This window comes from Nannospalax galili, unplaced genomic scaffold (assembly GCF_000622305.1).
Source record: "Nannospalax galili isolate Female #2095 unplaced genomic scaffold, S.galili_v1.0 scaffold1055, whole genome shotgun sequence".
NCBI classification, from domain to species: Eukaryota; Metazoa; Chordata; class Mammalia; order Rodentia; family Spalacidae; genus Nannospalax; species Nannospalax galili.
The window spans coordinates 293,253-305,074 of NW_008337140.1; the positions used below are offsets into that span (position 1 = coordinate 293,253).

Genomic DNA, 11,822 nt, shown 5'->3' on the forward strand with positions numbered 1-11,822 from the left:
CAATCCAGGGAGCAACCTGAGAGATTGGGCAAAGGTGGTGGGTGGCCCCTCCACCGAGTGGAAAGAACCCCCAGTCAGCCCCTCATGTGGCTCCTGACAGCTCGGGCAACTTCCACCCTCATCTTCATACAAGAGAACAAGATGCCGAGGCCCCAGGGACTGAATAGTGATGGCGGCTCCTCTGGGAGCTCCAGCTCCTAGGGCCCTACCTGCTCGGGACGTTGGCTTCAGCTCCAGGCTTTCCTGATCTGTGGCATCCAGGATCTTGTACCTGCTTTTCCTCTTGGGTTTTCCTTTTTGCCTAAAAAATATAACCCCCAACTCTGCTGAGGAAAGAGGTTCTGTCTGTGAGGCTCAGGAGTATGGGGCCACCTTGGGGCTGCATAGGTGTCTTTCCTTGCTTCTCAGCTAGGGAAGGTGCTAACTAAGGTTTGTTCCTCACTACCTGGGAGAGCAAGGCAAGAGGCCCGTGACCACTTTGGGGTGGGCTCTGCTGGAGGGCCTGAGAGGAGGAAGCACCGCAGCCATGGAGCTGCTCCGGGGGCTGACTCAGGCTGGTGGGGACTTTTGAAACTCCTCTTAATTTTCTAAATTTTATATGAGGTAATACTGCAGGTTCAATCCCAGTCTTGCCTCAAGCTGTGTTCTCAAACAGGGTATAACTATCCTAAGTTCGAGTTTCTTTATTCATAAAATAGCAGAAGGCTGTGGGGGGTGTAGGAAAGACAGTACCTTCTAAATGTTATTACGGCACGTAATAAACCCAGAAACCCTGTGTTCTCAGGGGTGCTGGTGACTGAACCAAGAGCCTTGCACATACTAGGCAAGTATTCCACCACCGAGCTATGCCCTAATCCAGAAATCATACTTAGCAATGAAAAACATATGGGGCTAGAAACATGGCTCAGTGGTCAAAAGCACTGGCTGTTATTGAAGAGGCCCAGATTCAATTCCCAGCACCCACATGGTGACTAACAACTGTCTGTAACTCCAGTTCCAGGGGATCCAACACCACCTTCTTCTGATCTCTGCAGACATTGCACCACACAGGTACAATATATTCATACACATAAAATAAAAATAATAAATAAAAATTTTAAAAATACAATAAATCTAACCATGAAATAGTGTATACCTAGCTAGGAAGACTCAAGCTAAAAAACCAAACACTAGGACAACCAATCAATCACCATGAACTTCAGCCTATAACTGTGTGAAAACTATATTCAGGTGTAAGGCTGGGACATGGAAAGTCAGTGGCAATGCACCTGGCTGTGATCCAGCCCACACTTCCACATGGTTCCCATCCTGCAAATCTTTGCAGTGACACCACTTGACTGTAAGGCTGTGCTTCTGCTCTGCTGAGTATTGGGAGTGAGAACTTTCCTGCACAGGACTTGGCTGGGCAAAACCCCACTAACACTGACTAGAGATCTGAACCCAATCCTTCCACAGAGAAGGTACCAAATACCTTACTGAGGAAAAGTTCTATGACAAATATATTTCAAAAGAGAATTCATCTCACCTCTTGCAACAACAGATCACAGTCCAAGACAGGATTCCCAAAGCAACAACAATGACGAAGGTTGCGATGATAACATACAGTACGCTCCACTCTGCAAAGAAAATCAAAATGGTGAGGACGCAAGGGAGACACCAGAAAGCAGGTGTGAGCTGCCCCACACAGAACAAGGTGGCTTCACAGTGGCCAGGAATGTGCCTAGGCACCCCAGGACCATGAGTTAACAGACAGTAAAGCTTGCATGCTTCTGAAACATCCATGCCCCAGGCTCTGCTCCAAGAGGGCTCTGCCGTGTGCAGGGACACAGAGCTGTAGGACAGGATGTGGGCTTCCATGAGGCCCAGCAATGCAGGCTCTCCAAACAGACAAGAGGCCTACTGGCAGCATGTGGGATTTAGGCTGCAACATGCAGCTACTCTGACTTAAGCCAGGCTCTACTGATATGACTGCTCCAGAGCCCTCTGCTAACCTTCAGCATGTGTGAAGGAAGGAAGGAAGGTCCTCTGCAAACACAAAATACACAGAGTTCTTCTGCTCGCCTGATTGTCTGTCTTAAACACCAACACCTGCCCCCGCAGCACAGCTCCACACTCCAGCCTAGCTGGCTGGCACAGGGCCACACACTCACCACAGTTGCTGTCTCCATCCCTCAGCTGCACCTTGATGAAATTCTCCATCCAAAAAGGGTCACAGACACAGCGCTTGGTGAACGAGTCACAGTGGCCATGGTCAGAACAGTTCAGCTGACATGCTGAAAGTGGCAGAAGATAGGGAAAGTCAAATGTCGCCAGGGCCCAGGTGACAACCAGCATCCAGCATCCAGGCCTCATGAAGACTAAAGTCCCACTGCTTAGAGCTCAGTGGAGAAGCTTCCTGGAGACCCAATCTGAGGGCCTGCACAGCAGCACTTCATGAGACAGTGTGCAAGTCAAACAGCCCCAAAAGCCTCTTTGTTCTCTGTACTGAGAATCTCAATCTGGCTTGTCTCACCTCCTCAGAGCAATGCAGCTGCAGAAATACAATACATAGATATTGCCACACTGAGTGTAGTTTCAAAATATTTAAGAACGCAAAGTTTTGAAATAAGACATGTTGTGTGTCTTTATTAAAACACTGAGGAAGAAGAACTGCAGCGAGTCAAACAATGACTGCAATTTTGAAGTAGTGGAGGCAAAAGTGCTATTTTGCCATGCAATGCTATACGAAATCATCCATGATTTCCTTTGCCTCAAAGTCATGAGTTCTGCCTCCCTTCAGAACTGACGGTGATCATGAATTTCCAGACAAGTTCAGAGAAAATAAAGATGTATTTTTCCATTCATTCCCACAGCACCCCGGAGTACCATCAGGGATCTGTGGGCTCTGGTTGCTAAGAAGCCCTGGGTGAATGGCCTCTTCCCAGTAAGTGACAGAAGGCTGTGCTCAGGTGACAGGCCTAGAAGGCCAGCTGTGAGGTCCAACTTCTCAGACTACTCACTGACAGTGTTGATTTCCAGGGCTCCAAATATCAGGAAGTCGGCCTTTTGCTTCCTTAGCTCACTCCTGAGCATCGCTGCCACCTCATGGCCTTTGAAGAGCTGGTGGGGAGGCTCATTCTGAACAAAGAATACCATCTTGGTGCTGCAGAGACAGGTGACAGACAGTAGAGTGAGCTGGAGGGAGTCACAGCAGTAGCTGTATCCACTAAATACCATCTGTCTGTACCAGACGCTATACTCAGCACGTTACATGCACTGTCACAAGCAAGCCAGCACAAAAGAGGGCAACATGGGATCAGAGGAGTTGAGTTACTTGCCCAAGGTCACATAGTTAATTATGGCAGAGCCGGTCCCCATCCTGTTACATCTGATTCTAAAATTTTTACTTTTTTTTTTTTTTGAGACACAGTTTTTCTGTAGCCCTAGCTGGGCCTGGAACTCGTTATGTAGACCAGGCTGGCCTTGATCGCAAAGAGATCCGATATCTACCTGCCTCTGCCTCCCGAGTGCTAGGATTAAAGATGTGCCCAGCTAAGCTTTTACTTTCAATAATGCCCTAGCTGGGCACAGTGGCACATGCCTTTAATCCCAGCATTCAGGAGGCAGAGGCAGGTGGATCTCTGTGAGTTCAAGGCCAATCTGGTCTACTTAGCAAGCTCCAGACCAGCTGAGGCTACAGGGAGACTCTGTCTCAAAAAGACAATAAATAAATAAATAAATAAATAAATGCCCTGGTCTGGGGACTGGAGAGATAGTTCAGTGGTTAAGAGCACCAACTGCTCTTGCAAAGGACCTGGGTTCAATTCCCAGCACTTACATGGCAGCTAACAACTGTCTATAACACCACTTTCAGTGGATCTGATGCCTTCTTTTGACCTCCTCAGACATTGTACAACATGGGTGTAGTTACACACATCCAGGCAATACACTTATACACATAAAATAAAAATAATAAATAAAATATTTTAAAGTCTTTAAAAAATGCCCTGGCCTTGTAGGAGTCAGTTCTCTCCTTCAACCATGTGGGTTCTAGGGATAGAACACAGGTTGTCAGGCTTGGCAACAAGTGCCTTTACCCACTGAGCCATCTTGCCAGCCCACATTATCTTATTTACCCTCAACATCAATGCTATAAATCCAGCAATAGAATTCGCAGGTGGTACACAGATCCAGGTAAAGGAGCTTGCACAGTTCCCAGGGCTCACACTGGTATGGCCTGCTGGGGGCCAGGCCCTGCTTGCTCTTGTAGTATAGCACCTCCCTCCAAACACAAGATCCTCCTGAAATCCTCGCCTCTGCCCATCCTGTTCCAACCAGAACCAAGGGCAAGCCAGATGCACCTCTCTTCTTCCTGCCCCACCTGCTGCTTCATCTTCGTTCTCCCCAATTAATTCCCAGCATGGGATCAATGCAAGCAGCCATTGGCCCAGCCCTACGCCCGCTGCCAGCACAGCTGTTTATTTGTTTGTTTTCCTGTTTTGAGGCAGGGTCTCATTATGTAGCATGGGCTAGCCTGGAACTTGTTACATAGACTTCACAGAGATCTGCCTGCCTCTGCCTCCCAAGTGCTGGGATTAAAAGTGTGTGCCCCACACCTGACCTTTTTAAGAGGAGTTTAGCTGGGTGTGGTAAGTTCAAGGCCAGCCTGGTCTACATAGTGAGTTCCAGGCCAGCTGGGACTATAGGGAGACCCTGTTTCAAAAAGACCAAAAAAAAAAGAAAGAAAGAAAAGAGTTTAATCATCAGATTCCCTGGAGCCTGCACACTGCAAGTGCCCAAGGTCTCACGCCAACTGAGTCACAATCTCTCTGGATGAGGCTTGGGCCCGGTTGGTCATAAAAGCTCCAGCTGACTGCTGTATGAAGATGGGAAGGAACCACTGCTAGCCCCTCATGCTTCCACTCGATATGACCCCAGTACTGCTTGAGGTAAGCACCACCCCGGAGCTGCTGCCAGCTGTCATCCCTCTCCTCATGCTTTTCCTTGGGAAGCATCTTCCTGTCCCTGCTCAAACAGATAAAACAGGACCAGTACCACCAGCACTATCAGAGTTCCCAACCTCTACTACAGTCAGTTCCCCAGACCTGCCTCCATCAGTCACCTCAGCCCTCACCACCTCCTTTTCCCCTGGCACCTTCCCCCAGGAGCTACAAAGGCTCACCCGTGGCCTATCTTTAAAAGGAACATCTTTTTCCTACCCTCACATTCCTTCCAGCACCAGCCTCTGACACTTCTGTGTCCTCAGACCATGCAACCTGCTCCTTTCCCGTTCTCATGCCACCACTGGCCCGGCAACGTCTGAAGCCACTGGCCATGCCACCACTAAGCCATGCCTGACTGCCAGCAGCCTTCCCTTCTCCCTCCCTGAGATTCTTTCCACTTTGGAGTTTTGCTTTTTCTCTCTGCCACTTCCTCTGCCTATTTCCTTAAATATCTTTTCCTTAAATCCTCTTGACATGCCCCAGTGTCACTCATCTATCTATGGCTTTGGCTCCTGATTTTTGATGTTTCCTTCTACCCCCAAGTTGCCCCTATAATCCTAGTTTTCAGAAGGTTGGGGGAGCAAGAGGTTCAAGAGTTCAAATCCAGCGTGGGCTACATGAGATCCTGTCTCAAAAAAAAGTCACCCCTAACTCAATAGTCAAATGAGTTTCTTCTTTTTCCCTAAACTCAGCTCCTACCTGAATCATCCGTCCAGCCCTGCAGACTAACAGCCTCACTCACCTTCATCATGAAGGACCATCTAGCTCCTTTTCATAACTCAGGGGTCTCAGCTCATTGCTGGACCACCCAGAAGCTCCCTAACCACCTTCCTAATTTAGTTTACCCTCTACACTACTATCTTACTTTTTTGAAAAGTCAAAATGTGGAATTTCTTAAACTTGCCTGAGTCCTTCGACACAAACTACCAAACTAAACTCTTTAGATTAATGTAAATCCTCAGTCTCCACTAACCTTACCTTTGATCACATCCTGGGACCACTGAACTCTGTGCCAAATACCTTCCAGAAAAAACCCTCCTGCCTTCTGAACGTCCTCCTAGCTCTCCTATGCTGGGCAAGGTCAGTGTTACTCCTGGAACGTCTTTCCTCCTCCAGCTCTCTTGGAAGAATTAACTACCCTGGTTGTTTCCCTAAGGTCACACAGTGTGTCACACTGCTCTGCACCCAGGTGAGGCTTACTTGTTATCTCCCTTCCAGGCTTACAAAAGGAAACGACCTTCTTGGACCTAGTACTCAGAGCTGTGCTAAGGGTTGAGTGCAGGCATAAGGCCTGCACAGCAGGAACAGGAACACTGGAGACAGACTTGTGTTTCCTGGTCAGAGCGCCCACCCTTCACCATCTAGCTCCACTACTGCTCAGCTGAGAAGCCCAGGGGGCCCCCAGAATTTTTACTCCCCGCACTCGTTGCCCAGCTACCTCTGCTCCGTGTATGGCTGAATCTTTTGCACAATGATGTCAGAATCCAGCACCCCCAGAAGGACCCCAATCTGGCGGATGAACATCCCCTTCAGCCTCTCAGTTAGCTGACTGACGTTGACATCCAAGATGATCTCCACCAGGTTGTTTTTCCTGGGATCTGGAAAGCACGTGGATCAGTCATGACTTCAGGAGTAGAAGAATTAAAACAGACTTGTCATTGTGTGCTTGCTCTGGCACAGGAGAGAAGTGGTGACAGCGTTCAGACCTCCTTCAAGTGAGAAGGGTCAGTAGTGAACCCCTGATAAGACAATCAGGGGCTGGCTTGAAAAGTGTTTCACCACCCTGGGAAGTGTCATACAAGTGCTGGGGGTGAGGTCAACACTAGGAGGCACCATGCTTAGTGGAAGAACAGGGAGGACGGACATGCCAGTCTTTTAAAAGCCCTGTCTGATGGGCACCACCAAGCTCTCAGGCTAACGGGGGTGTCAACAGCCTCTCCTGACTCCCACCTGACTTTCGGGGATTGATTGTACTTTATCTATAAATATGTGAGGGAAAATGTCGCTCCCAACCTTCTTATCAGGGGTGTAAATGCATCTATCCCTTTAGGTGTCAATGCAGCAAACAGAGAGAAAGCCCAGGTAGCCAAGAAGCAATGATTTCCTTAGCACAACCTCCGAGCTGCACCGTTCACACCTCTAGAACCTGGATGTGATCATCCTTACTGGCCCATATCTAGAAGTCACAATGGATCGTTCAGAAACCCTGACTCACGGCCTTGGATGCACCATTTCCAGGCTGTGATGGAAGGTCTACACCGCTGGTACACTATCTGTAGCCTGGTTTTGAACACAAAAGAGACCGTGTGTGTCTCAGCTACTGTCCTTCCTAGAGGCAGGACAAGGACAAGAAGACCTTCCATAAGCCCTTCCCACTGTAAATAGCCATGCCTGAGCTTAGCCTGGACTAAGAGCAGGCTTGGCATTAAGCCTTTCTCATCAAAAGTTCAGGGACCACCTCGCTCTGTCCACCTCCAGACTCAGCTCCTCCTATCAAATTAGCCTCTAAGGAAAACAAAAACATGGTTCTATTTAAGGGTATTTTATGTCTGAAAATCTGATAAATGTATAGGACACCAGTTATTTTATATTCCCTGGGTTGTCAGATAAAGCCTGGGGCTCAACTTACAAAAATAAATTGTTTTCTGCATCTGGGTGCTGGTGAGACATCGTGACTCAAGCTATTCCTGTGCTTGGATTCCCATGGCACCCTGAGTCTGATCTCCTCAGGCATGTGCAGAGGAGAAAGTGCTGACCTGAGGCATAAAGGCCTGGTTCTGACACAACTGCTATGTGATGCTGAGCAGGCCCCACCCTCTCTGAGGTTTGATTTCTGTTTAGTAAGAATAGGGGGTAGATCTGTGCTACTGCGTGGGAAGGCGGGACACCGGCAGTCTCTGGGACTACTCAGCTTAGGATTCCTACATTTTCTATAAAGGTGGCCCTACTGTCTGGCTATGTCCACGCTAAAGAGAAGGCATCTCAGGATGGAGGTCCAACAGTCTGAGATGGGTAAGATGCTCACCAGGTTTCACCTCCACGGTGGTCCGATCTGTGTCACTCTCACCCTTTGCATCCGTCACTTTCAGATGAAATGTGTAGGTTCCCTCAACCAGGTTGGAAAGGAAGAGGACAGGGTGATGGTCAGAGTGATTCAGCACCTCCTGTGGGGTTGAATGACATGGCTGTGCTGGAACAAACAGCGTTTCTTTCCTGGAGTTAGCTGCTGCCTGTGCCGTAAAGTGCTCTGGGCATTTCCTGATCCATCAGTCACAGCACTGCCCCCCATAGCCCTAGGATCAAGGGATAGAAGCCCCTGTGTCATGCTAGCTTGCAGAATGACCCAGAGTAAGGCATTTAAGCCTCTGTACTTCAGAGCACAGTCTAGGTTTGATACAAGGGGCCATTTGGTTAAGACACACTGTAAGCTCTCTCTGGTCATTTACATACTACTCTGACCTTCTACAGCACTCCCCTCCTGGCCCACTCACCCCTGCAGCTGGGCTGGCCTCATCACGAGTCCACAGGTAGCTGACTATCCCCTTGTCGTCCCAGGACTTGGAGCCATCCAGCTCTGCTGTGTTCGTGGGTAAGGTAATTGCCACATTCCCGGTTATCTTGGCTATTGGTGGTTTGTTTATCTCTAACCAAAGAAACATCATTGAAACAATATGACATTCTGCAAAAGTAAGAGTGCTGCTTCCTGAAGCTTCTCAGGAACTAAACTTTGAGCCCATCTTCACGGAGAGCTGTTTTAACACTTGTCCAGACCTGAAGGCACTGGGGCCAGGAGGCTGCTGCAGTGCCACCTGCTGTCTCCTGACACCACACAGTGGACAAGCAGTTTTCTCCTGTGGTTCTGTAGCAGCCTTGGGAAAAGAAGCACTTCTCTGCTTTAAAGGAATGTGGCGACCGGGAATGAGGCAGAGGAGCTCAAAGCCTGAGGCTCAGGTGCCATCCAGCTGCTGACATCACAGATCCTCCTTTAAAATGCTGCTTTCCAGCTTCTTTTTCATGCCTTCCCTGGGGAGCGACCTCTCTGAGCCTGTCTGCTAGAAGCTTGGGTTGCCAGGTGGAACTCAGTATTTAGTCAGCACAATGCTCTCAGGACATCACCACAGATCTGGTGGTTTTTCTACTATCAGCTCATGGCCTCTTCCAATCCAAGTCCTCCCCAGTCCCTCCGCAAGCAAAGCAGGCAAGGTGGAAGGGTGAGCACAGAAACTGCAGTGCAGTACAGTTGTTCTAGCGCCTGCCAGCAGGTGTCACTGTAGCTAGCAGAAGAGCCACAGGAACCCCGGTCTCAGCAGCACAGAGGCAAAACCAAAATGCATAAACAAATCCTTTAGTTCTTTCCCTATTCATCTGAGAAGGAAGCCCAGGAAGGAAGCAAACAGAGGGGGGGGGGGCGAGAAGGGGGGGAAGGAAGGGGGGGGAGAGGAAGGAAGGAAAGAAGGAAAGGAAGGGAGGAAGGCAAGAGCTTAAAATTTACCTTACAGTTACTCTAATTAAAGGTTGTTTTAGAAAAGAAAGTAACAGCTGCCCTCACCTCAACCTGCTTCCCTGCTTCTCTCTAGTCAACCCTGCACTAAATAAGACACGCGGGGTTCTCAGCTATCAGATCCACAGGGCTGCTGCACACACCCAAACAGGACTGTACCTGCTTTGACGATGACATTCACAGAGCTCTGGCTTTGCAGGTTCCTCTCATCTTTGACAGTCAAGGTGAACACATAGGTCCCCACCTGCAGCCCGGTCACAGTAGCAACACTGCCGTTAGCATTCTCCAGCTGTACCCCGTCGGGCCCCCTAGACAAGAGAGTAATCAGAGGGAGGAGCTGTACCTGTCTGCTACTCTCCTGTCCCTGGCACAGCAAGAAGGAACAATTATTGCCTCAGCTAAGACAAGAACAGTTGTTTTCTACACTTTGACAGGACATGTTTAAAAATATTCTATTTGGACAAAGTTATCACTTGTCCCCAAAACAAAGGCTACCTGCTGGTCAGAAAATTCCACTTGCTGGCTTTCAAACACATCTAGGCTTACCTTTTATAGGAGCTTCTAGAACATTTGAATTCTTTGTTGTTCTAATTTATAAAAGAAATTTATCCAAAGCAAAAAGATAATTTAAGAGATAGAGAGATGGCTCAGTGGTTAAAAGCACTGGCTGCTCCTGCAGAAGACCCAGGTTCAATTCCCAGCACCCACACGGCAGCTAACAACTGACTATAACTTCAGCTCCAGGGGATCTGATGTCCTCTTCTGACCTCCTCAAGCACTGAATGACATGGGTACACCCACCTACATGCAGGCAAGACATTTGTACACATAAAATAAAAATAATAAATGACATATTTTATAAAAGATAATTTAAGAGATATCTCTGAAAAGCATTTCTGGCCCAGCAATTGATTTGCTCTTGCCAGCAAAGAAGCAAAAAACATTTTAAAAATATTTTATTATTTTTAATTTTTTTTTATTATTTTTATTTTATGTGTATGCGTGTATTGCCTGCATGTAGGTAAGTGCACCCGTGTCGTGCAATGCCTGCAGAGGTCAGAAGAGACTGTTGGATCCCCTGGAGCTGGAGTTACAGATAGTTGTTAGCTGCCATGTGGGTGCTGGGATTTGAACCCAGGTCTTCTGCAAGAATGGTCAGCATTCTTAACTGCTGAGCCATCTCTCCAGCCCCTAAAAAAAAGTTATTATTTTTATTTTATGTATATGAGCATACTGCCTGCACGTATGTAAGTGCACCTGTGTCGTGCGGGGCCTGTGGAGGCCAGAAGAGGCTGTCAGAGCCCCTGGATCTGGAATTACAGACAGTTGTTAGCCACTAGGAATCAAACCTGGGTCCTCTGCAAGAGCAGTCAGGGCTCTTAACCACTGAGCCATCTCTCCAGCCCTGCAAAAAGCATTCCTTAATCACATGCCCAAATCCCTCCTGATGAAGTCAGGAATGGGCTCTTGGAACAAACTTTCTTCTCCCAGCTCTAGTAGCAGAGCTCCCTCCAGCTCCTGGACAGCACCACAGAGCACCAGGACACCCACATCCTGCCTTCCCTCCCTGTCACAGCAGCCTGCAGCAGGCCAGCACCCAGGCAAGGGCTGCACAGAGCCAGAGCCCTACACGCCCACACTTCCTTCCAACTAAGGACAACCAGAGGAAGCTGCCAGCTCCAGACTCTGCTTTGCTTTGTTCTGCATTTGAAATTTGCCCCTGACCCCAGTAGGCTCTTGTGCAACAGTCTCACCCAGGAAGTTCTGCTAAGCACTATCTGCTGCACATGGCTAGAACCTGGGTTCATCAGATCTGTCTTCAATAAGCATGATGAAGACAACACATCAAGCTGAAGGAGTGTGCTCCCCAAAGACAGAGACAGTATGCACCCCAAAGACAGAGACAGTGTGCTCCCCAAAGACTGAGACAGTGTGCTCCCCAAAGACTGAGACAGTGTGCTCCCCAAAGACTGAGACAGTGTGCTCCCCAAAGACTGAGACAGTGTGTGCCCCAAAGACTGAGACAGTGTGCTCCCCAAAGACTGAGACAGTGTGTGCCCCAAAGACTGAGACAGTGTGCTCCCCAAAGACTGAGACAGTGTGTGCCCCAAAGACTGAGACAGTGTGCTCCCCAAAGACTGAGACAGTGTGTGCCCCAAAGACTGAGACAGTGTGCTCCCCAAAGACTGAGACAGTGTGTGCCCCAAAGACTGAGACAGTGTGCTCCCCAAAGACTGAGACAGTGTGTGCCCCAAAGACTGAGACAGTGTGCTCCCCAAAGACAGAGACAGTGTGCGCCCCAAAGACAGAGACAGTGTGCTCCCCAAAGACTGAGACAG

At 48.7% G+C, this 11,822-nt stretch overlaps 1 protein-coding gene across 2 annotated transcripts in view; it reads right to left on the reverse strand.

Annotated features, from left to right (window-relative positions):
- The window catches only part of Kiaa0319l (KIAA0319 like), a 116,287-nt gene that overhangs the window by 4,872 nt on the left and 99,593 nt on the right, over nucleotides 1–11,822 (reverse strand). Inside the window, exons 13-20 of one of the 2 annotated variants that reach the window (XM_008832108.2) lie at nucleotides 9,643–9,791; nucleotides 8,474–8,625; nucleotides 8,008–8,146; nucleotides 6,421–6,580; nucleotides 3,000–3,142; nucleotides 2,151–2,273; nucleotides 1,526–1,616; nucleotides 210–301 (exon numbers count right to left, since the gene is read on the reverse strand). In XM_008832108.2, the coding sequence (XP_008830330.1) occupies nucleotides 210–301; nucleotides 1,526–1,616; nucleotides 2,151–2,273; nucleotides 3,000–3,142; nucleotides 6,421–6,580; nucleotides 8,008–8,146; nucleotides 8,474–8,625; nucleotides 9,643–9,791 (1,049 nt within the window). Of the gene's footprint in view, nucleotides 1–209; nucleotides 302–931; nucleotides 1,029–1,525; nucleotides 1,617–2,150; nucleotides 2,274–2,999; nucleotides 3,143–6,420; nucleotides 6,581–8,007; nucleotides 8,147–8,473; nucleotides 8,626–9,642; nucleotides 9,792–11,822 lie in introns of those variants that run through there. The other variant, XM_029563121.1, reaches the window with a different exon arrangement.